The 27,548-nt window shown below is 42.5% G+C and overlaps 4 protein-coding genes across 8 annotated transcripts; 1 reads left to right on the top strand and 3 right to left on the bottom strand.

Annotated features, from left to right (window-relative positions):
* Positions 1 to 653: 653 nt before the first annotated feature.
* On the bottom strand, positions 654 to 5,417 carry emx2 (empty spiracles homeobox 2). 2 transcript variants are annotated; one of them, XM_020088469.2, is made up of 3 exons: positions 4,720 to 5,417; positions 3,362 to 3,546; positions 654 to 1,877 (listed from the first exon to the last, which is right to left on the bottom strand). In XM_020088469.2, the coding sequence occupies exons 1-3, from the start codon at positions 5,105 to 5,107 to the stop codon at positions 1,710 to 1,712; spliced, it is 741 nt and encodes a 246-aa protein (XP_019944028.1). In that variant the 5' UTR covers positions 5,108 to 5,417; the 3' UTR covers positions 654 to 1,709. The 2 variants fall into 2 exon arrangements, with proteins under 2 accessions (XP_019944028.1, XP_019944037.1); XM_020088478.2 differs by lacking the exon at positions 3,362 to 3,546 and having other exon boundaries at positions 1,586 to 1,877; positions 4,720 to 5,243.
* A 2,551-nt stretch (positions 5,418 to 7,968) lies between these two features.
* eif3s10 (eukaryotic translation initiation factor 3, subunit 10 (theta)) lies at positions 7,969 to 18,014 on the bottom strand. The gene is made up of 22 exons (XM_020093626.2): positions 17,808 to 18,014; positions 16,990 to 17,180; positions 16,770 to 16,906; positions 16,428 to 16,591; positions 15,831 to 16,030; positions 15,422 to 15,630; positions 15,172 to 15,343; positions 14,893 to 14,997; positions 14,649 to 14,747; positions 14,436 to 14,552; positions 14,094 to 14,279; positions 13,034 to 13,381; positions 12,826 to 12,930; positions 12,635 to 12,748; positions 12,413 to 12,535; positions 12,051 to 12,204; positions 11,553 to 11,734; positions 11,126 to 11,205; positions 10,452 to 11,035; positions 9,487 to 9,619; positions 9,191 to 9,387; positions 7,969 to 8,766 (listed from the first exon to the last, which is right to left on the bottom strand). The coding sequence occupies exons 1-22, from the start codon at positions 17,854 to 17,856 to the stop codon at positions 8,579 to 8,581; spliced, it is 3,837 nt and encodes a 1,278-aa protein (XP_019949185.1). The 5' UTR covers positions 17,857 to 18,014; the 3' UTR covers positions 7,969 to 8,578.
* Positions 18,015 to 19,523: 1,509 nt separating this feature from the next.
* dennd10 (DENN domain containing 10) lies at positions 19,524 to 24,356 on the top strand. The gene is made up of 10 exons (XM_020097990.2): positions 19,524 to 19,725; positions 19,880 to 19,934; positions 20,502 to 20,698; positions 21,237 to 21,316; positions 21,421 to 21,569; positions 22,349 to 22,460; positions 22,564 to 22,664; positions 22,770 to 22,877; positions 22,947 to 23,041; positions 23,131 to 24,356. Exons 2-10 carry the CDS (start codon positions 19,889 to 19,891, stop codon positions 23,296 to 23,298), a joined length of 1,056 nt encoding a protein of 351 aa, XP_019953549.1. The 5' UTR covers positions 19,524 to 19,725; positions 19,880 to 19,888; the 3' UTR covers positions 23,299 to 24,356.
* Positions 24,106 to 27,495, bottom strand: sfxn4 (sideroflexin 4). Of its 4 annotated transcripts, none has more exons than XM_020097998.2 (14): positions 27,323 to 27,495; positions 27,185 to 27,250; positions 27,057 to 27,110; positions 26,941 to 26,967; positions 26,344 to 26,398; positions 26,148 to 26,173; positions 25,984 to 26,037; positions 25,842 to 25,904; positions 25,680 to 25,748; positions 25,509 to 25,599; positions 25,135 to 25,250; positions 24,973 to 25,058; positions 24,771 to 24,888; positions 24,106 to 24,616 (listed from the first exon to the last, which is right to left on the bottom strand). In XM_020097998.2, the coding sequence occupies exons 1-14, from the start codon at positions 27,359 to 27,361 to the stop codon at positions 24,539 to 24,541; spliced, it is 942 nt and encodes a 313-aa protein (XP_019953557.2). In that variant the 5' UTR covers positions 27,362 to 27,495; the 3' UTR covers positions 24,106 to 24,538. The 4 variants fall into 4 exon arrangements, with proteins under 4 accessions (XP_019953557.2, XP_069395012.1, XP_019953564.2 ...); XM_069538911.1 differs by having other exon boundaries at positions 24,771 to 24,834; XM_020098005.2 differs by having other exon boundaries at positions 25,680 to 25,745.
* Between the last annotated feature and the right edge of the window lie 53 nt (positions 27,496 to 27,548).

Raw genomic sequence — 27,548 nt, 5'->3', positions numbered from 1 at the left:
TCAGTTCCTTGCTGTAAATAGCATCTCTTTTTTTTTTTTTGGTTTAGCCTAAAGGCTGCCTTAAAGAAGTCCTGTATAATGTTCCCGTTCAGTCCACAGCAGCAGCATGATGGAGCCTACAAGACAAGATTTGAAACAAAGATCCCATTTTGCGGGCACACTGCAACCTCCCCTTATCGCGTCGTGAGGGGTAGTCAGATTGTGCTAAATTATGTCCAACCAAGCCCCCTTGGATCCGTGGATTAAGAGATTAAAGTGGACCACTGGGCAATGCACCCCCCTCCCTCCCCTCCCCTCATATTACTCGCATGATAATTGCCCAAACTGATTTGCACCTCCACAAAAGCTTGTGCAGAGTCTTTGTAGCTGCAGCGGAGCCCAGGCTTCAGCAGCGCCTCTCAAGTAAAACAACCTAACCTGGTCCATTCCACACACTGAGGCAGTGGACAGCAGATTACAGGCTGCAGCATTTTCCCCTCTGTGTCTTTAAAAAAAAAAAAACCTCAAATCCATCTAACTCCACAGACCTCACAGAGCAGCCCCACGGTATTCTCCTCCAGAATAAGAATAAAGATCATCGCCCTATTTTGTCAGAGGCCTCCGCTCTGCTGCGCTACACAATCAAAAGCCTTTATATTTTACTGCGCGCAACATATTGATAAAACTTTATTGACAAAATATTGACAATTACATACTTCTTGGAAGTATACTTTGTGTTAAAATTGTAGCAAACTTAACACAAACACAAAAAGTATTTACATTCTGTAAAAGAGGGTTCAACAGAAACATTAACTTTTAGCATTTCTGTACATGGAATACGCTCAGTGCTTTTTTTTAATTCTCCTCAATTCTTGCATTTAGTCCTTCTTGGCAACTTTCACTGGAGGGTCAAGTCCTGACAGAAAGGCTGCGTGCGTGGGGCCATGCACTGCAGCGACACATTGGTAAAGCTTTATGTTAAAGGAATGTCCTGATACCTTCCCTTTAAGTAGCCTCTACTTTTATCTGTGGTCTGATTCACTTCTTTTTTTATATATATAAATCGAAATTCGCTTTCTGCTCTCTTTTCTTTAAAGGAAAAAAAAAACACTATAACGCAGCACCGCTACTTCATATGTTTTCACAATCACTTTTACACGAGAATTATTAATTAAAGACTGCACACTTTGTAAAAAGGAAGAAGCACGACATCTCTCAGTTTGAAAATAGAGTTAAAAACAAAATTGATCTTTTTTTTTTCTTCTTGGTTTGAGAAAAACTTTGTCAAATTAAAACAGCTAGCAGGAAAAAACTATACCATGCAATTCAAGTTTTACAAAAGCAGTTTGGTGTTTTGGTATCTTGAGTGGAAACGTTTTTTTTCTTGTAATTAAAAAAAACTTCTGAAGTGCAAACGTCCAAAATGAATTGGAGAAAAGAAAGAATTGGAGGTGGTGGATGATGTGGGGTTGTAGTGGTGGTGGTTGGTGCGTGGAAGGGTGCAGGTAGGTGGACTGAGACACTGTCAGTCACGTCTTCCCGGCTCATGTGGACTGACGGACCACACGGTGACAGCAGTGCCACCAGCCGGGTTTGTCTCACCCTCAGCTGCCGATCCCCGGAGATCTGAAATGTGACATTGGCTTGTTACCCTCTCATTGTCTCTACACGACATCCTTTATCCATGTCCTCCTTCACACGGACGATCATATTGTCTGTCTTGAGTTTTTTTAATCGTCCGAAGTGACATCAATTTCCTCTGGGCTCCCTTGTTTCGTCGCCATTCTCCACCGGTTTATGTGATGCGATCCTTTCTTCTTCTGCTGAGACTCCGAGCCTTCCTCCTCCAACTTCTGTCGCTTGAACTTCGTCCTCCGGTTCTGAAACCACACTTTTACCTGAGGAGGAATAAAGGAGAAGGAAAAGAAAAGGAAGGGGGAAAAAACAGGGATCAGTATCATGAGATAAACCGCGATTGGCCAGTGCGTAAAAACCACGCGTAAAAGGGACGCATTGTTTGGATACCAGGGCTGAATACAGGCAGACAGTGGGAGTAAAATGTTAACCGTGAAGGTGATGGTTATAAAGCAAAAAACCATCACGATAAACACATGTCAATACTATTCTCATTATAGCATACATCCACTCATTTAAATAATCAAATTACAATTGTTATCCGCATATACAATATTAATTTATGGCACAGAGAGTGAAGTCAGACTATAAAGAATCCGTCAATTCTGTTTTAAAATAAAATGGTAAATATTATCACCACAATATTCACTCAAAAATCAAAAGTAAAAAGGGTAAGGGTAAAAAGCTGGAATAAACTAAAGCTACTTTATATATAGGTGCATATATTAGGGGCATTCTTGTAAAACTTTTACGCTTCACCTAAAGTAGGTCGTGATATTTTTTTGTACACAATAATAATAATAGCTTATTAAGTATTATGTCAGCCTTCAGACTAAATGTAGAATAAATAAGGGAATCAATAATTGAACATATATTTTCACACACTCCTCTAAACCGACTCAGCTCTGATAATGAAAGGTACCATGGGGGATTAACACCTAAATCGATAAATTGTCAGCCCCTGCTTTGTCACTCTGCGGCCTCTCTTTTAGCTCCTAAATGGCAGCCGAGGTGCGTTTAATAAGCCTTCAGTGGACTAATTGAAGTAGGTGACGGTTCATTTCTCCCTTCAGCTCCAAACAGGCCGCGCCGTCCGAGGGAGACGCGGCGGACAAAAGACGACCGGCTGATGGGCTCAAACGGCATCTTAAATATGGCAGGGGGAATTCACTGAACCCGCCTCTGCTCTTTGTATCGCCTATCCCATAAAATGGTTAACTGGTTAATTTGCCCTCCATTTTGAAAGGCAACATTCTCCCCCCAAAACAAAGTAATTCAACCCCTCCTGAAATGAGGTTAGGCCTATACAATGACGGTGGATTGGATCCAACAGAAAGCCTCTGTCTTCCATTGACAACATGCGTTTATAAAGGAACAATTAGGTAGCTGATTATTTTAAATGGTTCTGTTTTAAAAGATACTACGCCTTTTTATCTTTATGCGTCAATACATGGTCCCTTTTTAAAGGCGCATGACGCACGGTGCCATGCACGTTCAGAAAGAAGTAAAAAAAAAAACACACTAAAACAACACATTCAGTCTGCACCAGCCATAATGTGAGAAATATATTTTTATGATGACAATAAAAATGACTATAAAATGCAAGTGGGCCTGTTTAGTCCAAACATCACACAACACACTGGACAGCAGCATCGAAATAACAATAAAAAAAGACCATTTGCTCGCAGGAGAAATAAAAAAGACTATGTGAAGTTAAAAGGGAAAGAAAAAAGCAGGTGTTTCTTACCTGAGTTTCTGTGAGGCTAAGGCTGTGGGCGAGCTGTTTTCTTTCTGCTCCCACCACGTAATGGTTTTTCTCAAACGCGTGTTCGAGCCGCAGGAGTTGCGAGGGTGAAAACGCTGTCCGGATTCTTTTGGGCTTTCTGGCCAACGCGTTGTGCAAAAGGAAGCTCTCTGGACTCGTTTCATTACCTGCAGACGAGCAACAAAACCAGCGCGTGTCATCATCTGCCTTTTCCCCTTATTATTACAATACTATTTTTTTTTACAACATCACAGAACAAGCAGCAGGCCTGTGCGCCCAACTGTGGAACAATGGCGCACCGAGGGCAAGACTGGAAATATGTCACGATGATAATGTCTGAGGAGAGGCTGGACATCCGTCAATAAAAGCAGATCATTTGTCAAAAAGCGTGTATTTCAATAATTGTTAATTAAACTGTGTTCATGTAAGATTTGTGAGGCCACCGCATAAAGGACAGAGGGAAACAAAACAAAGCGGAGGTATAATCCTGGGCCTAATTAAATTAGCTCCAAAATAGTCTTTGTAAACAAAATCGCAAACAGCATAAAAACGTTTGAATGAGCAGGAGACAAAACACAGAAGAAATTAATTTAGGATAATTTCCTGCAAATATGACATATCAGCTTAATTTAACCAGAAAACAACAGTTGAATACGTTAAAATAAGAAACAAGAGGCAACAAATAATAATCGAATTTTCGCAGGGCAAGTGCATTTTTTTATTTTATTAAAAATTACCGCAAATTTGACCCATGTCAGCTCTAGAAAATTAGCAGCAGTCTCCTCAATTATCAGCCATATTGTTTTACTAATTGTATCCTTTAAAATAAAAATATATCTTTGCAGTTAAAATGTTAAATAGATATTTTAAAAACTAAACCGGCAGCAGTGAAATAGTTTCTGTTTGTTTTTTGCGCATGGATATAAATCATATGCTATATATAACCTGCAGACTAACAGTGTACAAACATGTCAGAATCACGAGTGCTCTTTTTTTAACACTGAGCAGACACTTCCAGCAGCAGACAGCTGCAGAATAAACCGAGGCAACAATTATCTCTTAACGCCACATTATTCTGCTTTCTATTATAATTGATGAAATTATCACAGGGCCACTTTAAATTAATCTTTAAAAACGTGTCTGTTTGGGCCTGAGGATTGGAGCTGATTGTCTTTAAAACTGGTCAGCTACACATCCACACATTTCTAATTCCACTCACAGTCTGCTCTGTGTGGCTACTGATGGAGAGGGGAATAATCTGTCTGCACTCTCCAGCCGCTCGGCGTGTCTCGTGCGTAAAAGTGAACCCAAAACCCGAAGCATGCTCTTTGCTCACTTACCTTGAAATCTGTGACCCAAGTACCTATATCTGTGTAATAACCACGGGTAGAAAGTTGAAGGGTCCCTTTGCTGGCTGGCAAAAAGAGGGTGCGGACTGTGTGACGAGGAAAGCGGATGAGCGGCCAGAGCGTGCGGCGGGGCCACCGGGTGCACCGGGACGGAGTTTTGCGGATGAGAGACCGCCTCGGCGAACACCAAGTCCGGGTTAGAGTAGACGCCCCTGCCGCCGGAGTGAAAGCCGTTCAAAAAGGGGTTCATCTGTCCGGAGTTTGCATAGCTGAGAGCCGCTGGCCTGATGGGCTCCTCGGAGCGGGACGCCGGTACAGGATTATCCTTCGCCACTAAAGACTCTATAGTGAAACACCTCTTGGGTGTAGGTTGAAACATGGTCTGATAGTCCAGGTTCCCCAGTTTAAGTTGAAGTCGTCGCGGCGCTCTCGCTTAAAAAATACTCCACACCCAAGAAAAGGGGAAAGTTTTCTGCGCAGTACAAAAATAAGTTGGAGAGGGAAAAGGCTGCAGTGCCGAGGAAGCCAGAAAATAAAAAGTGCTCGGCTTACTCCCAGACTAATCCATGGATGTGATCGTTTTCCTCGCCGGGTTCGTGCAGGCAGATTTGTTAGTTCATGAGCCTAATTAGCGCTGCAGTCCCATAAACAGCTTCCTCTGAAGGCTGTAATGGCATGGTGATTGGTCGCCGCCGCTGCTGCTCGCCTTAAGGTGGAGAGAGGGGGAAGACGCTTAAAAAGTGCGTCAATGGGGAAGCAGGGGCGCGGAGAGGCGGACTCGAAGCGCGCAACACGGAACGGATTCGTCCAGAGAGGAGCCCCCCGCACACACGCGCGCGCACACATGCTCACTCACGCGCACATATCTCCAGGACATTTAACACACTCAAGTGAGCCAGTAGGAAAAGCTGAAGGTAGCCGGTTTATTTGTGTGTGAGGCCTGTGACAGGTTCAAACTTATTCTTTTTAGCGTGGGAGGGATTCTTTGAAATTACGCACAACAATGTGGTGCAAACATCACATCAGCACTAGAGTCTATTTCCCAGGTTTATATCACCAGGTTGTGCCATTACAAGGCCCTCACTTATTCCTCAGTTGTCGTCCTGCATCTGGATATTTCCTCTGGATTTTTCTGTGGAGAGTTCGTTTCCATCAGTCTCCAGGTTCTTGCAGGATGAGGTTCACATTGAGCTCTTGACGGACTGAAAGTCTGGGAGACACCGGAGACACAAACAAGCGTGAGCCAAGATTTAGAGCTTGATGTCAGCTGATGTTAGAGGACTGACTGTGCGTGAAGACTGACAGAGTGTTCAGGATCTTACTAAACACCTTCGCACCGATGAGTCGCACCGTGTCACAGTTATTCATGGCTAAATGCTCATGTGTCTAGTGGAGCTGTCACCTCTCTGAACGTGTGTGTGTGTGTGTGTGTGTGTGGATCAGGGAGTGGAGAGCAGCAGCACAAAGCTGCAGCCATGGCCGCGCACCGAGGGCCTGTAAACACCAGTACTGCACACACTAACCGCACGCCGAGTTGAACCATCCAGAGGCGGCTTACAAATCAACCGAGCTGTCCACCTATATGTAACTTTCAATTATTATTATTATTAATCATCTATTTATTCACATTTCTATTAACCTTTTTAGTTTTGAGGGTGATTATGACTCCATGGCGCGGGGAACTATATTTTCTCATTTATGGCAACACAAAATCGAAATAGAAGATATGTGTAAATTAATAAAAAAAATATGAATGCCACTGTAAGATTATTTATCATTATTATAATTATAATTATTACTACATAGTTGTGTCGCTGATGCAGGTTGTATATTTGTCAATGCGCGCTCCATATAGGCTTAATTTGTGCGGGTGGTTTAAGGCTCTAGATTAAATAGTTTGAGGCTCTAGAATAAAATTGAAACCAAACAGTGAAGCAGTCACGAGCCTCAGCAGCTCTAGAACACACAACACTACCGATCTGACATTTTAAACTGTTATTCTCAACACTGAGAGGAGTCAGTGGGAGTTGTATTTTAACTTGCCTAATATGTTCATTTTGTAAACTAAAAAAAGAGCTATTGTTGTGCAATATTGACTGATTATATCTGTCCGTGTCTTCACCATGATCTGCACTATTATTCCAATAATAATCACTATTATTTAATTATTGTTATTATTCATTATAGCACTTCGTAGCTATAAGTCGGGCATAAGTTGAATTAAAGCCATACACATGTTGTTCTGCTTGTGTGATATTATTGTTCTCATTATTATAACAGTATGACACTGGTTTGTAAACCCCGCACATGTTAATATGTTCTGTAGTTTCAGTGTCTTCTCTGCTGAGCACCGACTCGAACCAACACGCGGTCACACTGAGGCGTCAGAGGCCTCTGCACGGTGCTGCAGGGACCTCTGGTGGTTACAACGCGTAGCGTGGCGAAGCAGTCCCAGAGCTGCGGTCAGAGGAGCTTTAAGTAGCTGGAGAGCAGAGATCCAGCAAGTTTCCAACGAAATGAAAAACTGTTTAATTTCACTGGTGCTGCAGCATGTAGACGTGAGCTGGCACAGAAACCCGGATTGTTTTTGGAGCACTTTCAGTGAACAGTCTGCATCACTCAAATAGTTCACTATTAATACACTATAATTCACTAACATCAATAATACAGACACTATGTTTGTAGAAGGAGCAGCTATGACATCTTAAACCAGTCTTTTGAAGGTTATGGAGGAAATAACTGACACAGGTTCAAGTCATTGTCTCCGGGCACTTCACATAGTGAAGTTTGGACTTCACTATGTTACAGAGGCCCAATAGTTCCCACAATGAACTAATGCTTGGTAACAGTGGAAAAACAAAAAACAAGAAACGTTACAAAACCTGACTCCATGTGGGTGGATGACTGCCTCTACTGGTTGGAGTGGGAGGAGAGAAATGGGGTAGAGGAGAGATGGGTGGAAAAGAGGGGAGAAGAAAGAGAGGAGAGCAATCAGGAACAGTTAACTGTCATACTGGTTGTTACAATGAAGATAATAGTGATACCCACAGATGTAATTGTTACTTATAGCTGCACCAGCTTATAGTAGTAATGACAATACTTACAATAAATAGTATCATGTAAAATAGTAATGTCACCCCCCCCCCCCCCATATGCAAGTCAGTGATGCCCTCTCACTGTTTCGAGCAAGTACATATAAATTGTAGTGAAAAAAGCATTTATCAGACATGAACACGTATGTGTTGAGCAAACATCTTTATTAATAAAGGCTTCATCTGTACACATGCAACCTGGTTTGTTATCAATTGCAGCAAGATAGAAGCACACGCGGGATATTGAACGAGCCCAATCGAAATCTGAAGCAAACGTATCGAAATGGAAACTTCCACTAGATCATTAAGGACCATCTGAAACTGAGATGAAGAGCAGATTATCAGTGAGGCTGATGATTGTTACTATTACAAGTGTTTTATCATATAATGTTTATGCAAAGGTTAGTTGTTCAAAATAGGCATTTGGTGATACACTGAGTTTGCATTGGAAGTTGGAGCAGGTACATTGGTTTTCAGTTTTATCAGCTTCTCCTCTCATATTAGGCAATAACACTCCAAACCACTGGGGGCAGTCATGTTAAGATAGATGGTATGCATGGGGCCTAACTGGACACAAGCTCATTAGCTGATGTTTTTGAGGTGGTAGAAAGCCTCTGTCAGAACAGCTGAAACTCAAAATAAAAGGAAAGTATTCCCGGGAAAACTACCGTCTACAAATATTTCATCCAAAAAATTAACACACATGAATATCAGAAGCCAATTTATCATAAGAGCCAAAGAGATGCAAAAACTGTTGCTCAGCGGCGGACAGTGGTCCAGCCATCATCATCTGTCTCATTCTTGGTGCGACGAGGGATTTCTTTGTCAGTACGCCAACCCCTCTCTCCGTCAGCATCCCCACGTTCTTGTTCTTGGTCCCTCTCTCTGGGACGGTCCCTGTCCCTCTCCTCCCTCTTATCGTCACCTCCACGACGCCAAGAGCTTCCTGAGGAAACAAAGATGATCATCAGTTCATGTTGGTTTCAGAATATACCAAAGCATACTGATGTTTGAAAATGTATATTGGGGAAGGAGTCGGTATGTACACCAACATCGACCCCTGCTGGCTGAATACATCACTACAGGGTACCAAATTATTTTGTAAGACAGGAGTGCTAAATAAAAGGCACCACCCACTTAAGGGATTTTATTCTATTTGATGACCTGATGAATCTATTTGGATGATTAAAAGTTGGTTCGACCAATGCCTGTCACTGCGGGTTTGTTCAGCCATAAGCTGCATGTCGATAAGAACACTAGAAATATTTTAGTTTAGCAGTATTGTCGATAGATTTTAATTACATCGCTTCTTTAAGCAAAACTATGATGCATTCTAATATTTTTGCATCCCTCAATCCTGCTCTGCTTACCTCCATCCTGATCTCTGGGTGGGGCTCTTTGTTCGCGGTCATCCCGGCGGTCTCTATCACGGCGGTCGTCGCGATCACCCCGATCAACACGTTCACCCCTGTCAACGCGATCAACCCGGCCAGTGTCCTCTCTGCGAGAGTCTCTCCAGCCGCTTCCTCCCTCCTCATCTCCTGCTTTTCTCCAGGCACTTTCCTCTCTGTAATTACAGTGACACATTAAAAACAGCTCACTGTATTTATCTAAAAACTTTTAAATATCATCAACAGTTCGGACACAGGTTTTCTGTTAGGCCCACCTTTGTGGACGACGGTCTCTGAAGCGGTCGCTGTCTCTCTCCTCTTCTTTGCCCTCATCTTCATTATCATGGGCATCATCACGGGGAGGTCCCCAGCTGTCCTCTCGGGCCTTCTCCCTCTCACGCCAGCCACCTGCAACAGAGGCATTGGTTCACCATCCTGTTAAGCATTACATCCAAACACAGACTAGTCCCACTGGTAAGTAAGGGTGGTCTGATTGATCGGCCACCGATCGTATCGTCCGTTATTCTCTCTAATTAGTTTGATCGCCGATCTCTATAAACACTGATCAGAGGATCTGATCAGGTGTGACTTTGTGGGTTGGCTCAGTAGTGTTGGTTAAAACTCATTTTGTCTTTCTCTTCAAAAAAACAAAACACATTTCATCTTTGCAAACAGTGTGGCGTACGTGTTTATTTGTGTATATAGAGCGGTTTCTATAATGAGTGGTCTGTCTGATCCGGTTGTATAACCTCCCCTACTGTGGTCTGCTGTGTGCGACTCCAGGGTGAGAGCCACAGCCCGGCAGGACAGACGCTGCGTGGTGTGAAGAGGATGCACATTTCTCCTTTCCCTGGTATTAAATTTTTTCATCATCTATCTGTGATGTGAAAACACTTTAAATTTCCACACAGTCAGAGAAAGTTGTGTCCTGCTCATTTAGTTCAGTTATAAAATCCAGCACAGCATCACTCCTGCAGCTGCTGACACAGACACTGATACAAGAGTTCAATGAATTGAAATAAAAAAAGGAATAATGGACATTTACTAACTAAATTCTAAATAGGATTCAGCCCTGCAGTGTTAATTTGCTTATACAGCAGGGAAGAGAAATTCGATCCTAAGTGGTCACTTGGATCCCCCAAGACGCAAGTAAAAAGGTCCATAGAGCCTTTGATCCAAAATCCTGATCAGAACACCCTTACTGATAAATGTAACAATCACCTATCAGCTGCAGACTTACCAGGTCTACCCAGGGGTTTCCATGGTTTGAGATCGTCACCGCGACGTGGCCCCTCATCCATGCCTCTCCTTCCACCTCCATCCTCATCTCCTCCTCTTCTGGGGCCCCAGTCATCATCAGCCCCACGCCTAGGACCCCTTGAGTCATCCATGCCTCTGCGTGAACCTCTGTCATCGTCAAAGCCACGCCTGGGACCGCGATCATCGTCAAAGCCACGCCTGGGACCGCGATCATCGTCAAAGCCACGCCTGGAACCGCGATCATCGTCAAAACCTCTGCGTGCAGGACGATCATCGTCAAACCCTCTGCGTACAGGGCGATCATCGTCAAAGCCTCTGCGTGCAGGACGATCATCATCAAAGCCTCTGCGTACAGGACGATCGTCATCAAAGCCTCTGCGTACAGGACGATCATCATCAAAGCCTCTGCGTGCAGGACGATCATCGTCACGACGTGGGCCTCGATCATCATCAAAGCCCCGACGGGGTCCTCTGTCTTCTCCGACCCTGCGAGGAACTTCAGCTCGCCTGAAGGGCACCTCCTTGTCCTCGCTCTCTTCATCTTGGCCTTCCTGTTTACTCTCCCTAGAGGAAGAGTGAGGAGAGGTCATGTTAGAGTCGCTCTTACTGGTTAAATGGAAATAATTAGAAGTCAGATGAGTTACCAACACAAACCTGTCAGGCACAGGACGACGCCATTCTGAGTCACCTCCGTCTGTGCGCCTCCTCCATCCCTCCTCCTTTTCACCCCACTCCTGTGTAAGCAAAACATAAAGACACATTGTGTTGTCACAACGTGAACAAACGTCTACAGAGCTAATTCATCCTCATACGACAAGGAACTCTTTCATATCACTAATAGTAATACTTAGTGCAACGTTTCTCTGCAATCTGTCCTGAACATTTTAGTAACTTGTTACTTGTTTTTCTGGTTTAGTATTTCAGAATGTAGAAAACTAATTTATTTTATTATTTTATGTACCTGAGGCTTCACAATATAAAATGTATCTAGGTATCGTATCATGTGAAATCATATTTGAATTCATACCTACAACATATTTGCATCAAATTTCCATCTGTTAAAAATAAAGCTCATTTGTACCTTGGGTCTCTCCTCTGCTGGAGCCTTTTTCTCCTCCTCACGACGGCGCTCTCGCTCCTCGATCTCCTGCTGACGAGCACGCTGCTTGCGTTCCTGCTCTTCAAGCTTGCGCAGACGCTCCTGGTACTCCCTCTCCTCCTCCTCTCGCTGCTCTTGTTCCACGCGTTCACGTTCTTCGCGCTCTGTAATATATATAGAAAAATAACTTGAGGATTCTTCAAACTACATTAACTTGTACTGAAAAAGACCTACCACTTTTTGCAGATTTTAAAAAGTATGGTGCAACACACTTGCTGCCACAATCAGCTATCAAAATATATTTATAGCCGTTTCAAACATGACCTGCAGAGGAACTGGGTCGGGACTGTCTCCAGAGTTTTCCTTTCAAATACATATTAAGCACCAAGGAATTCAGTGTATTTCCGTTTCCTTCGGAACATGCAACCCTACCTCTCCTTTCTCTGTCCTCATGCACATGTGCAAACAGAGATTTATTACCTTTCTTGAGAGACTCCTCATGGATACGCTGTTCCTCTTCCTCTTTCTGGCGGTAGTAAGCATTACGCCTGTCCTCTTTCCGCTGCCTCTTCCTTTCTTCCAGACGCTTCTTCCTCTCCTCCACCAAACGCTCCTGGAAGGCTTTCAGTTTTTCCTTGAAAGACAGAAGTGAACATTAGAGCATTGCTTCAATCACAAGTTCTCAGCATAGCCTGATGAAAGGACTGAATGGTTTCTCCTCTCAACCCAACTTGGCTCGTGGGATTCTGTTTATAATTTTGGGTCTGTACGTCACTCTAAAAGGCCTTAGAATAATGTAGGTTCTGATTTGGCACTACAAACATAAAGTTAAATTGAATTACCTCATAAATGAAGCTCCTGGCATCAGTAATTTTAGACAAAAAGTTCTCTTTGTCCTCCATCATCCTGGACATGCGATTTTTGTGCTCCAGAGCCTTCTCCCGTTCAACTTTCATGTTACTGATCTACAACAAAAGGCAAAATTATTACATTCTGGAAGTCTTGAATTTCCTTGATTCAAATTTGTAAAATGATTTACAAGTTTTCTTGATTATTAAACCTACCCTCTCCTCCTCCTGGAGCTCCCACAGTTCCATGTCCTTGATGCGCTGCTCCTCATAAGCTTTTTTGATCAGAGGAATCTCCTCGAGGCGTTTTGCCCTCTCAAAGTAGTCAATCTGGAGAAAAAAAAAAGTGTCAAATTCACTTAATAAGTAAATAAGAGATCGTCAACACTGATGTCTCACTCAGTTACCTTCTTCTCCTGGTTCTTTAGACGCTCTTGGAGTTCCCTCTTCTCCTTCTCCAGCTGCTCCACCTGTTTGGCCATGATGAAGTCGGGATCCAGCTCCTCCAGGTCCTGTATAACACACATTTGTTATTCTCATGATATTAATTGAATATTGCAATGACGCATTTTTGCTATATAGATCTTAATTTAGTTTATTGTCACTACATTTTACCTCAATATCAATATCTTTGAAGGCCTTGGCCCCAAGTTCAGTCTTCTTGATCTGCTCCAGTCTTTCACGGACTGTTTTCTTCTTGATCTGCTCATGCTCCTGCATGATGCGCTCCTTCTCCCTTTCTTTGGCCTCCTGGCGGAGACGCTCCTCTTCAGCTTTTCGGACTTTCTGCATCTCAGCTTCCCGCTGTTCCAGCTCCTCCTTTTCACGCTGGATGTTCAGGCTCTCCAGGCGCTCCTTACGCTCTTCAATGGTCTGTCTGCGAGCCAGGATGCGCTGGTGATCCTTGCGTGCATTTTTCAGGTAGGCAGCGATGGCCTGCTGGCTGTGCTCCTCACGCTCTTGCTGAAAAGGATAAAAACACCAAATGCAGTTTACAGTGCAAGAATAAAGGCATGGCACTATAACAAAAAAGGGATACATGCCTGTGTTACACGCTAGTATGTTTAAAGTTAATATTGGTCACTGACTAGTCACTGTGCATCTATACCTGAGCTCAGTAAAGCCCCTTTCTCACTCAACAAAAGACCCACTAACGTCTGGCTTTGTCCTCGGTGGGTAATGGTACAAACAACATTCATTCTCAGGTCACATGACTTTGCAGTAGTCACAGGTATTTATCAGCTACAGCTCTGATCACCACTGATGGATCAATACACCGAGGCGGACAAGCAGTTTTGGAATGTCCCCATTCCTGCATGATGCTTTAACGTGCATTATATGTCGTTATAAGTCATATATGCTTGATGCCATTTTAGCCAGGAATTCCATGCATCTCATTTCCAGCAGCACTTGAACATTGCTCAGTCTGCAATGAGCTTTAAGGGACTGTAGTAAAAAATATTTAAAAAGTAACAGCTAAAACATGCCTCCAAGCTGTTTTCCATCCTTAATTATTTACCTATGACACATTTGTGACTTTGAACATAACAGAAAAGCCTTAAGTCAAACTACTGGCAATGGGAAATCTAGTCAACGTTTTTGCGGTTACCCGTGCCTAAAAAGCTGGCATATACATGAATATTTAGTGTAAAAAGGGTATAAGAGGAAGGCTTACCAAGAGGGAGGCAGGCTTGATGACCTGGATTGCCTTGGCCAGAGAAGAAGACATGGCAGTCAGCTGATTCCTGATCTGCTCTGAGGGCATGTTCTGTAGGAACGGGCCAACAGGAGCGTCTTCTTTGGTTGAGTAGTTCAGGTCAGATCCAAAGCTCAGAGTTCGAGAGGTGTGATCTATTCTGACCTGAGGGACAAAACACATCAGATTAGTTAGATAAGAAATTGATTCATCATTTTTAAGTCATAACATCCATGCTCATTCTTTGTAAAAACACTTGCTGGACCGCAAAAAGTATTAATGGTTACAAAATGCCTTAGTGTTTCCTTATGTTGACTTTACCTGCAGATCACAGTGGCGAGCAGCATCCACAATGGAGCGCTCCAGCTGGAAGGCGTCCACAAACGGAACCAGGGAGGCCAGACGGTTGAACTCAATGCTTTGATAGATCTGTGCAACCTAAAATAATGGATGCAGAATATTAAACAATTACTATCATTGATATGTAGATGTTACTAGGTGCATTCCTGAGGAATGAAAAAAAAAAAGGAATACCTGCTGCAGGAGCCTGAGGATGGTGTTGTTCTGCAGGTGAGGAACATACTGTTGCAGATCAGCCTCCTTCTCAGCCTGGTCTTTCACCCAGGTCAATACCTAGTGGGACATTAACTGTTAAATTATGCTGAAATAAGTAGCTACAGTACATTCAGTTTAATGACCATGTTAACTGCAGCCTAAAACCAGCAGTATATTTTCTTAATTTACAGACTTATCTGACAGATGCTGCTCTATTCCTTACCTTGGTGACTCTTCCACTCAATTTCAGAGGATGAAATTCGACCTCCAGCCAGTTGTAAAGTTCTTTGATATCAGGGACAACGTACTGTAGCAAATTAAATCTCACCTAGTATGAAAACATGAAACAAACATTTGTTAAACATAATCAAATATTTATTCGCAGTTTTATAAGGTAAAATGTGAAAGGTTTGACTGATTTTTCATAAGAAGAGTTCTCAAAAGTACAATATCAAAGTGTTAAGGGGGACCTAACCCACAAAACCTAAATCACATAATGTACCATGTCATTGATGAGACTCTGGCGGGTTGGTGGAGACTGGAGACCCAGGAGCGTGGCCAACCTGCGCTGTTTCTCCACAATGATGCCATCCATGTCCAACAGCCGAGCAATATCAGTGCGCTCAGGGGTGATGGGGATGGACAGTGTGGCCAGGAGGACTCTGGTGGACATCCTGAAGATTGAAAGTTTTATTAACATTTAGTCTTCACAGTAAACATATGCACTTCTCTAGAGATAACGACTAAGATACCTCTGCATCTCATCTTGGGTCAGATTTTTACGCATCTCCCTGGACAGGTGATAGAGGCGATGGAGGGTGCAGGCGTGGAAAAGAGCATTTCCAGATTTCCAGAACACAGTTGACACCTTGTTGTAGTAGTTGGCCATCAGCTGAGGTTTGGGAGGCTTCTTGGAAAGAGCAAACAGGCCATGGATGTCTTCAACAGCCTTGAAGGCTTCCTGGAAATAGAAACAACATTGCAAATATCAGTACAAATATCACTCTGCCCAGTGATCACCAATTTTAGTACAGGAGACAAGATCCGATATGTGTTTAGTTATTCTTTAAGTCATACACTACATGATTTGCATTACTGAGCATAATTATGTATGGACAGTTTTAGTCATCTATTTAAGGTCTCAGTGTTAGGAGGACAGACCTGCCAGAGCTCCATGCTTATGGCACTGTCCAGCTGCACCAGCCGTGTCTCCAGGTGCATGGACTGGCTTTCAGGGTTGTTCAGGTTGATGGCCGTGCTCTGGTTATGGTGGCGCTGGATCTGCCCCAGGTGCATACGCAGGTTGTCACACAGCTTACGGAACTCAGCTTTGCGGGTGTACTGAAGGCAGAACTTGAATGCTGCAGAAAAGATGGCCAGATTTTATTAACAGCATTGACTATGCAACATTCAGCAAGTAATTAGTTATCATTAAGTATTAAGTACAATCTTGTCAAAATAAAGTGAATATAAAAGGCTCATTTACATTGAAAATTCAGATTTAAATTTGCTAATGGGAGATATAAAAGATGAACTCCCTTCTTTCCACCTGAGGTGATAGTGTTCATCATTTTTAACATGAGGCCACTTCCATGTACTTTACATATTTTAGCCTTTCATTAAAATTTACCGATATGGCTTCAAAAATATTTTGTTGACAGAATCTTTTATGTAACTTTAAAAGACATCATGTTACATCTAGACATCATAAGATCAGTACAAAATATACTTAGTAAAATATTCAGTATGTGTCTCTACCTTGCTGGGCGATGTCATGGTACAGCCGCTCCACCTTGGAATTGTTTCTGAGCAGGTCCAGGCACTGGCGGTATGACTCCCACAGAAACTTCACCCAGGGAGTGAGCAGCAGGCGATCAGTACGATCCTGAGTGTCCTCTCCGCTCACAGCGCTCAGGAGCACACTGAAGTCACAGCACACTCAACTTTAAGAACGCATCATCGCTTTAACACAACCCTCAAAATGATACTTTACCTACACTGGTGAGATTAACAAACAGTCATCCAACAATACAAAGTTAGAAATCTGGGTCTAAGCAATATAAGACACCAGCGGCAGCCTGGTTCCTGTACGACCCTCACCTTTCTGGGGTCTGGATGTTGTCCAGATCCTCAATGTCCAGGACCATCTGCTGGGACTCCCCCTTCGCCGTCTCAGTCTTCTCCTCCGCCAGCTTCAAGTAAGCCCTGACCACATCCTCCAGAGACTTGATGTTCACCTGAAGGCAGAGAAAGAGATTCCACTTCAACTCTGAACGACTCTGGTGCATAAAACTACCCAACCTGCAAAACCATCACACACCTGCTGGCAGATGTTCTTGTACTGGTAGAGACCCTCCTTGGCCAGGTGGCTCTTGCGAAGATCCACGCAGAGCTCCAGGTACTTGAGCATGATGGGCTCGTGGATCTTCTGCCATGTTCGATGTTTCTTGCTCTTGATGACATCGTATAAAACATCCAAGGCTGGCTGCTTCTTGCCAACCTCGAGAAACTCTGGAAAAACAAATCATAACAACACAAGTCAGTGATGTAAAATAAAATGCCTCTGACATCTCGTGTATCGACTCCAAGCCAACACGGTGGTCGACAGTCGGGCCTGTCAACCACCTGCAGTTACGATCCTCAGATGAGAGCTTGACAATTGTTTCTGTATTTCGTTTTACCCCATCGACGGTGATATGTTGTGGTTTCTCTCTTGTGACAAATGTACTCATTGTAAATCGCTTTGGACAAAAGCGTCTGCTAATTGCCCTAAATGTAAATGTGATGATGCTCGGTGTTAAATGTCCTGCTAATTTAACAGATGGTAACAGAATCTGTAGCGTTCAGAGCGGACATTAGTGTTAACGCTAACATAGCAGCCTGAGTTTCTAAAGTTTATGGCTGTTAACGTCAGTGGAAGCTACGATAACGGCCACGCCGGCTAGCTTAAAACTGACGCCAGCTGGGTGAAAGAGACATGGCTTCCCCGCCATTCATGCTAGCATTAGCAGTTAGCCTAGCTAACTAAGCTGCAGCCTTACGGCGACGAGGCATTAGAAGGGTGAATTCGGCTAACGGCTAGCCGAGTTAGCAGGAGTGTGTGATCTCCGTGAGACGCGAGGCCGCCGCTCCGCTTACCGTTCGCTCGTTTCAGAGCATTCTCCGGCCGCTGGAAATACGCCGGCATGTTGGCGGTGTTCTAGTGAAACTCCAAATGGACTGACTCGAGGGGATTTGGACTAATTTCACCAGCCCATCCAGGCCACGCACTCACTCGCCTCAACGGTGCTGGCTGAGAAAGGAAGAACCTCGTGAACGGCCCAGCTAGGGTTGCCAGATGCGCCACACGCTATCCCCCTATCAGGAGCTGGAGAACTGCAGGTCTGTCTCCGAAACAATTTAGGAACAGAAGAGAAGAACCCGTCCATACGGTCCAGGTTGGGTTGTTTATCCATCTATAGTAAAAACTCAACATGCACACTTGCCATCGCTGTTTTTGATGGTGGTTTGTGGGTGTGGGTGATTGTTGCTGGTGTTTGTGCAAATCATAGTTGGAAATATCTAAAACTTCTTGTTCCTAATGTTGATGTTTCTTATTGATATTTGCTTCCAGGGCAATTAAACAATATCAATAATTACTGCAATATCATTTTCATCAGGTGCAGTATAACAAAATACAACATGATAAAAGTCGATAATGATGTTTTGATATAGTACTTGTGCAAACTCAGTAGGGGAGAATAACACATGGATTATCTTAAAAATTACATCAGCAGATACTTTACTGCACTCAGCGACATACTTTTATACCTAAAACAGCCAATGGTGAATGGTAACATGTGTATTGTGGATAATCCCCAGCTTTATAATACACACGTGTATTATTCATTTAGCATATTACCAGTATCTGTAACTCACTGACATGTGATCAGTGTTGATTCAAATCATATCAACAAATACAGTTTGTAGTAAATACGATATTGATGATTATTCTGAGTGGTCATATCCTATGGGATGGTCCTGAATAAATGTTGGACCATATACTGCAGCTTCATGAAATGAACGTGCACGCTTCAAAACCTAGGCTTCCCAAAAGGGGGATTCAACAAACCTGGCAGCTCTGGGTGTCTAAAGTTCCCGTATGTGCCCTGTTCATGATGCCTTCAGGTAACCCTCCTAAAGTGTCCACATCATGCTTAGCTAATCTTAGTATATTAGTATAATTGCATAATCACACCAAAACCCTACTAAATCAAAAACAGATACTTCTTTTCAGTGTTATTGACTCAGAAGGTGAAATATACGTTATATATATAATATTTGCATTAACAAATTAGTCATAACATGCTGCTGGATAAAAATAAAAAAAATGCTGTAGTTAGTTAGTTTAACCTGCTAGTAAAGGCATACTAATTTCGATGGGGTGTTATTTTATTTAAACAGATCTTTTAAGGATCGGTTGTGTTACATTTTCAGCTTCTTAACTTTGTTCTCCCAGCCGTAAATTTCAACAACACAAACATACATTTTTGCAGCACTTCCTGTATTTTTAATGGCATTAACCGAGGGCCTCTATCTGTGCTAGGCCCTTGGAATTGTAAATATATATATACATGAAACATATATTTGTATTGCTTTAATTTGAATGAATGCTTGATGTAGATGTAGTTGAACTATGCGCAGTGAAGCTGTAGTAAAGATATATACAAGGACACGAACATGTAAAACACTTACTCTAACTCGATTATTGACATTGTACGAGTTTTGGAGATCTATTTGTATGACTCCATCATTCCCCAACCGTGAACGCACCATCGGGCCTGGAGAAACGCCCGCTGTGATTGGCTGTGAGCGGCGTGTCGCTTCCTCACGCGCCACTCTCCGGTCCCGGAAGCAGGAAGAGGTTTCACAGAGGGAAGAGAAAGTGTGTTGACATCGGAAACAAGCTCCAAGTGTCAGAGACAGTTTGAACTCTTGTCTGTCCTCCACTGTCCTCCTCTGTCCTCCTCTGTCCCGGGTCGTGTGTTGGTGTCTGGACTCAGCAGGAGCCCTCAAGGTATCTCTCGGTCACGTGTGTGTGTGTGTGTGTGTGTGTGTGTGTGTGTGTGTGTGTGTGTGTGTGTGTGTGTGTGTGTGTGTGTGTGTGTGTGTGTGTGTGTGTGTCAGCTGCTCCCTGCTCTCTGTGTTAACCTGGCTCTGAACTCTTTCAGGGATGGAACATGGCAGCATCTGAAACACAGCTTATGTTAAGCGTCGGGTTGATCGGTAAGTGTTTTTCTTAAAGAAGCTGCAGCCTCAGTCACATGAGTCCAGTGTGATCTCAGTGTCCCATCAGCACAGCTCCTCGTCCCTCTCCAGCTCACTGCCCCTGCATGCTGATCGTTTTTTAATTAAGATAGAAACGAGAACTGAATTCATCTAAAACCTTCACTCAAAACCAAAGATATCTTCAATCAAAATACATTACATACAAGCTCCTGTGCTGGTCCCATGTGTTAATACATTAACTAATGTGTGGAAGTCTTTTTTTTATTTTTAAATAAGGTGATAATTACATAAATTTGCTTTAATTACTTTAATCTAATGTCTCTTTTTCATTAAATGACCTATTTTATGTTTTGCTCTATTAGTTTTCTGTTGATCTGTTGTTTTGCAACACATTTCTTGTGGAAATTGAATATGTGGACTGAAATGAATGAATGTTTGTCCTGTGTTAATTAGCTGAGCCGTCATGTGATGAAGATTAGCTCCCACATGCTGTAGGTCCTGGGAAGGCCTGTTTAGTTCTCCGTCCATCTTCTAACACAATATCATCCTTTTGTCTCTGCACAGAGAAAGATGTGAATGGAGACACACTGTGGGTGTGGTGCTTCCCCTCCGTGGACTCAGACGTGAGACAGATCCTGCTCAGTAAGTGCTGTCTGACGCAGCAGGGCCGCGACTTCCACACCTTTGTGTTTGGTCAGTTCTGTCGTATGTGGTACTACATCACCACAGTGGAGGTGCAGGAGCCCACAGCACTAAAAAAGGTAGAGCATCATTACTCACACATTAATCCTCCATTATTACTCATCTACTCTCAACTAGGGACAGTGAATCTGGAGCTGAAACCACTTCTATTCAGTTTTTGTTGGTAAACAATGTTTATTATTTTTTTATTTCTTTATATTTGGGCAGACATTTGTATTATAAATCATATGTTGGGAACAGTATGTTCAAGATTTTTAACCAAATATATGTATATGTTTTTTGTTATCAACTTTAATTACATAATTATTACAAGACGGCCATAATTATAATATTAACTGAGAACTTTGTACATTCTGGGAGAAGTAGAGTCAGAATGGGAAAAATCTTAACACGTTTTTAGATTTTTTGTTTAATCCAACGGTCGTATTCACAAATATATTAAATTTAAGATAATGTAAAGTTGAGAGAAGAAGCAAACCCTCACATTCAAGAATCCGGACCAAGCTGTTGTTTTGTCTCTTTCTATATCAAACAGCTTAATTAATGAAGTAGATAACACATTCAATCTCCGTTGATAAACTCTGTTGTTGTTTGCAGGTCACTCATTTTTCCATAGTTGTTACAGCAAAAGACTTCAACCCTGAGAAGTACGCTGCTCTCAGTAGAATCCTCTGCAGGTAATTGTGTGTTGGAAAGGGAAGTTCTCAGGCTATTTCATGGGTAATTCCAACATCATCGTTTGTTTAACCAGCAGAATGGTATGTTTACATATGTTATCCAGGATGTACATCAAGTATGGCAGCCCAGTGAAGATGATGGAGGCGTACCTCACTGTTCTCACTAAAGGAATCTGTCAGAGTGATGAAAATGGCTCGTTTCTTATTAAGGACTATGACGTGCGGAAGGCGTACCTGGCTGGTTCAATCAAAGGTAAGACGGAGGACAGTCATCAGTATTTTTGTCTGATTTCTTTCATTTATGGTTCTATCTTAGATTAGGATTTGTTGATCCACAGAAAATATTCAGCTATTTTGGAAATTAATAAGTTGTCTCGGTCATTTCCACTAAAGACACCAAACATTCACTGGTTACAAAGATATTTTTCTTTTTGATGTCTCATGACTCTCAAAATTTCACAGTCATTGATTCGTTAGTTAGTTGCAGCCTTAAAATACCTTCAAGTAAGCCGGTGCTACACTGGAGTACTTCATGTTAATGTAGGTGGAGGAGGGACTAACAATGATTTGAATTATTGTTTTACTTACAGATGTGATTGAGTGAATGTTTTATCTTTAAATTGTCTGGCAATGTTTAAAAAGATCTTGTTATGTGTGACAAGATGCTTTAGTACTTTCAAACTGGAGGTGATTTATCATAATTTTAGCTTGAAAATAGCTTAAACGATTTGTCTAATTGTTGTGATTAATCTTCCTGTGATCAAATAATTGAACAATTAAACGGTTTCAGCTGTAAATGTAGGTGCTAAAGATTGAATAGAAAATGGATTTCATTCAGCAGCCTGTAGCTGATTTGACGTAGAAAGTGAAAACAGGAAGTTTCAGTCTCTGTCCTTTTTTCATCTAACGTTGAATGGAAGCAGAAAAACTCACATTTAAAGTGACTCATACAAATGTATTACAAACACAACCCATCTCCCTCGGGGATGGAAGTGATTCATTCTCTTTACCTCTGTCTCCACTCCTCCTAAGATGTGGTGTCTCAGTTTGGTATGGAGACTATCATCCTGTATACCGCTCTCATGCTGAAGAAGAGGATCGTCATCCATCACCCTCGTATTGAAGCGTTGTTGGAGTTTACAAGGTGAGTTAGAGACTTAAATAAAGGATTTTGGGGTCAAAAGTGTAAACATATAAATCTTGTTGTTAGAGAGCACTGTCCCAACTCTTAATCTTTTCCCCTCCAGAGTTCTGCCGGCTCTGACGTGGCACAGGAAAGACTGGTCCATCCTGCACCCGTACGTGCACCTGACCGATACCGAGCTGGAGGATTTAAAGAAATGTCCCGGTGAGGCTGCTCCTGGTTCATTTGCTCATCATGCCACCGCATGTGCTGCGACCGCTGTGACCTCGTGGTGGAGAAATGCGTTGTTTATGTTGGTCTTCTTCACAGGTTATGTTGCAGGATTTGTGGATCCGGAAGTGAGCAACAGATCGGACTTGTTTGACGTGTACGTGAACCTCCCTGACAGCGTCATCACCGTTTCCCAGAATGCCAAAGGTACAGTATGTTTAAAGTGATGTGTGTCTGAGAGAGGTACAGAGTAACAGCAGCAGTGTCCCACCACAGAGGCCATGGCTATGGGGAAGTTACACAAGGAGGTTGGTCTCCTCATCGTCCAGTCAGCGGAGGACGCTGAGAGGTCAGACAGTCAGGTGATCAAGGTGAGAACACACACACACACACTAACATGTCTGTCTCTGTACTGTGAGAAATGTCGAATGCAACATGACGACCACACTTTACTGACCAGGACATCTCTGTGAAGACCAAAGAGATCCTCGCAAACCTGGTCGCCCTGGCAGACGAGGGTGAAGACTCTAAAATCACGCTGGAGGGTTTGAAGCAGCATCACTTTCCTCCAGCAACAGAGAACTTCCTTTTTCATTTGGCAGCTGCTGAGCAACTCTTACGGATATAAACCTGTTTTCAGACGCTGCAGAATCACGTTACTCTTCAGCTTTGACTCCGGCTCGAATCTTTTGTACATGTTGGGATAAATACTGTTTTCTAAAAGGCCTGTTCAGACTCCTGCCGTTATCACGAGAGCTTGCACAAGATGTTTATCACAGTTACCTTTATGTGAGGTAGGAAAGTGTCGCTAGCATCACATTTTTACTCGCGCTGTTGCTAATACGAGACACGACTCAACATTCTTTTAAAAATGTTTTATTTTCTCCAGCCAACAAATCCCATGAAATGAGAGAATCAAGATCTTCACAGTGTGATTCTATCTTATTGATTGTCGATGACAAACTATTAGAACAAATGAACGAGCCACACTGGGTGAAAACCACAGTGACCAGATGTTCTAAGAAGTTTAACTCAAATTGAATTGTTTTTAAAGGAATCATGACATTTCAGTGTGTCGAAGTCGTTTCTTATGTAAAGTTGATTCAGGTCTTTTCATGGTATTTGTTGATTTAGAGATAAATATAAGATAATGACAGTTTTATCATTTTAACATTAGTAGTGATGGACAATCAGGAGCCACAGTATTTGTCTCAAATGTTCTGGTGACACAAATAAGTGTGTGGTAGTTCTTCAGCCAGTACATCGATAGAGCTGTCCAGATGTTTGCTACCACAGTGCACATCTGTACTCCCAAACATCACACTTCTTGTTGACTGTAGTGTCACAACTGAAATAGAAGCAGATTGTGTTATGAGGCTTTTTCAAACAGTGTTTTCTAAAATAGAAAGATTTTACAGTGATTTCTATCACACTGTTTGTCTGTTCACATTTTTATTTTTAAATTAATTCATTACAGATGTTGTCTTACTGTTGACATCAACATTTTCTTCCATGTTGCCAAAATCATGATTTTTGTGCCTCAGTATTTCAGATAGGACACAGAGTGCAATTCATAGAAAAGCTTATGTAAGTTTGAAAACTAAATGTATTTTCATGAGCTGGTGAAACATTTACTATCGATTAAAAACATTGAACATTCTAACTAAATACATCTACAATCAGAAATGGTCGTCTGGCTTCTTGAAATGTGTTTTTTAACTGAATATTCCACATGAATCTGAGAAAAGGCTGCATTTCATTGTCCGGTCTGTTGCATGGATTGGAAATATTCAGCTGCACGAGACATTTATTTTCACGCTTTCGAGTTAATTGTGGTGAATTTAGTATCTGTTGTGTGCAACTGCAGCTCAGAGTCCTCTGTGATAGAATAAGTGTCCGTCGGCGGCTGCAGCCTGTAGTTCCTCCTCCAGCGTTTCCTTCTTTATCTGTAAAACAAGGTCAGCGTCAACCGAGTTCATCGCAAAGCAAATACACAGCCGAGAGAGGATCCTGAATCAAACAAACGGTCTATGGCACTTATTAAAATTTAAATTGTGTTTTTTTTAATCTATATTTGGTTGTTTTCTATTCTATTCTTACCGTTCCCAGCTGTGGATAGAGACTGAACGACACAGGGATCATCAGGCCCAGAATGAACGCGATGCTAATGTGACGGAAAGGAGCCATGAGCAGAGTGTTCCTCTGGAAAAGTCTCGTTCTGTAAAGAAAAGCTGCTCTGGTGAAGCTTTACTAACGTGTGGCTTCCTCCAGGTCAACAGAGCGACACCTCACAGTAACTCACCTGCTTAAAAGGAAAATGAGCAGATTCGGAACAGCGGCGGTCGTACCAAACAGTGCTGCTCTCGATAACGCAGTTTCCCTCACAGCCTGAGCAAAAAGAAAAGATTAACACCGGAGGTTTTAAATGAGGCTTATTTTTGTCCATATGCACCATTTTAAAAACCTTTTCTCCTGCTGCTTTAGAGATGCCGACAGGATTTCCATTAGAATCAAACACTTGGATCCCTGCTTCTGTCTCCCCACTTCTGATGGTGGAGACACTGAAGAAGGCCAGAGCAGCTGGAGAGAGACACACACGTTAGAATTAAAGCCTGTGGTGGTTTGCCTCCACCAACCAGTGCAGTTTCAGTCTATATACATTTGTTTTCCAGACTCATGATATGTGGAGTTAAATACAAGCTCTCGAGTGTAGTGTTGTTGAAATGTGAAGCATCACTTTGACATATAAGGATATAATTAATAATTGCCAATTAAAAATACGCCGTCTGCAGTTAAAGACTGAGGCGACTTAATAAGTTTCAGAAAAAAAGACGTTACCTGAGAGCGGGATTGGTAATAAGGACCTGAAGAACGTCTGGATGGGTGCACTCCTCACACCGAGACGGTTGATGAAAATTTGAGGAAGAGCCTGAAGCAGAAGAAACATTAGGAACAGTAGTCTCTGAACTGTAGTTTACTGGAATCGTGTGAACCTCAGGTCGTACACACCCCTGCACACGTTGCGTACGACACAGTTCCAGCGATCAACAGAAGCTGCTTCAGAGACGTCTTACTCTGCTGGTGACAGACCGGAGATTAATGCAGGATTCAAACAAAGAACGGATCATATTCAGGGATCTGTTGTATTTTTACTACTCACTGATTCATTACCTGCTCCGATGAAGAATTTCTGTTTGCATAGTTGAACCCAGCATTGTAACTCTGCAGCAACAACTGAAAGAATCCATTTGAATTATTATGTAACAGCCACATGTGATACATTTGTGTTCATATGGTGAATGTGCTTCCTTACCTGCCAAAACAGAGCTGGTTTAACGCTGCTGTGAGGTAAGAAACTGGCAACCACCTGCAAAAATAAATAAAGTTTGTTTTACAGCCAATAAAATAACAAGAACAAAGTGTGGACGGAGGAAATCTTTGTAGAATGATAGAATATTAATTAGACGCCACACGTACCAAGGGTGCAGATACTGGCATCAAAGCTAGAAGGGAAATGAGAGAAGTGAGTGAATCAACATGTGGATCCTAATTACAGGAAATACCAAGATTTATTCCATTTGAAAGAACAATTTAAACACTTGTTTATATCACTTTGTTTGAGATTGTTATTATGGCTGGAGATCATTAAGTCAAAGTCTCGACTCTGCTGTACCTGCCGGACGGAAAACTAGTGGAAGGACGGCTCCGGAGCCAGCGTGGACGGACGACTGGTAAGAGAGAAAACATTTTCATCACAACATCTGGACAACACAGCTTCAAGAAGACAAAACATCTGGACACATTCAAAGACATAAACAGACTGGACACATGAACTTCAGTTCTGTTAGTATTTGAAGTGTTTGTGGCTCAAATGTCCAAAGACATGACGGTTATTTACTCTTCCAAACAGCAGCTGTCACTACAGCACTGTGGTGTTAAAGCCTTAGTAAATACTGTAGTGGTGATGTTATACAAATTATGATTCATTCTCAAAGTATTTTCTTGTAGAACTATCAGAAAAAAGAGCAGTTTACAGGATTCATTATTAACATATTTAAGTAATCCCATAAAGCCAGTCCCTCCAACCCACCACAGACAGGGGCCATTATAAAAGTGTCAACACAGTAGTGCAAGAGAAAAAGAGCAGGATAGTTTAATCAATCAAATACAATTGATGATACCACTACTACTAATAATAAGAATTAAAATAAATAAAATAATTAAATCTTCTAATTTGTTGAAATAAGATTGATGAGTTGTTTCCACTTACGAGAGCGAGGGTCTGTGCAGCTGCATCCTGCAGAACAAAGAGGTTTAATTCAGTCAGGACGATGAAGCTGACAGAGGAACCACTGACAACCACTGACAGCTAAAACATCCTCTGACCTGTCCCCTCCGCTCTTCGCCCCCCATCAGAGAGTGAGCCCTCTGTATCTGGGCCTGAGGAGAGCAGCAGCACTGGTTAAACATCACACAGCTTCTCCATCAGGATCCCATGAGCGTGTGTCACTTACATCTGAGCAGAGCAGCACAGAGGGGTCGAGGAGACGGAACCAGATCTGAACTCGGCTGAGGAAAGACTGAAGAAGAGCAGGTCAGTGTAAACAACAGAGGAACTGCACCCCCCCTTCATTCATAGTCCACACACTCACCTGACCCTGGCTCTTCCAGTACAACAGGTTCGGATCCATCACTGCAAATACTGCATGTACTACTCAAACATTAAATATATATATATGATGGAAAACTGCACTGATACACTGTATCATGCCTCTGAGGTCAAGTTCTACTTCCGCGTCCAACCACGTGTTCACTTGCAGTCGGAGTCATGCTGCATTCAGGAGCATCAGAAATATCGGAGGCAATAAGACTAAACCA

Source organism: Paralichthys olivaceus, chromosome 14, assembly GCF_024713975.1.
Source record: "Paralichthys olivaceus isolate ysfri-2021 chromosome 14, ASM2471397v2, whole genome shotgun sequence".
NCBI lineage: Eukaryota > Metazoa > Chordata > Actinopteri > Pleuronectiformes > Paralichthyidae > Paralichthys > Paralichthys olivaceus.
The sequence above is the reverse complement of the archived record's forward strand: the minus strand, read 5'-3'. Positions and strand labels throughout refer to the sequence as shown.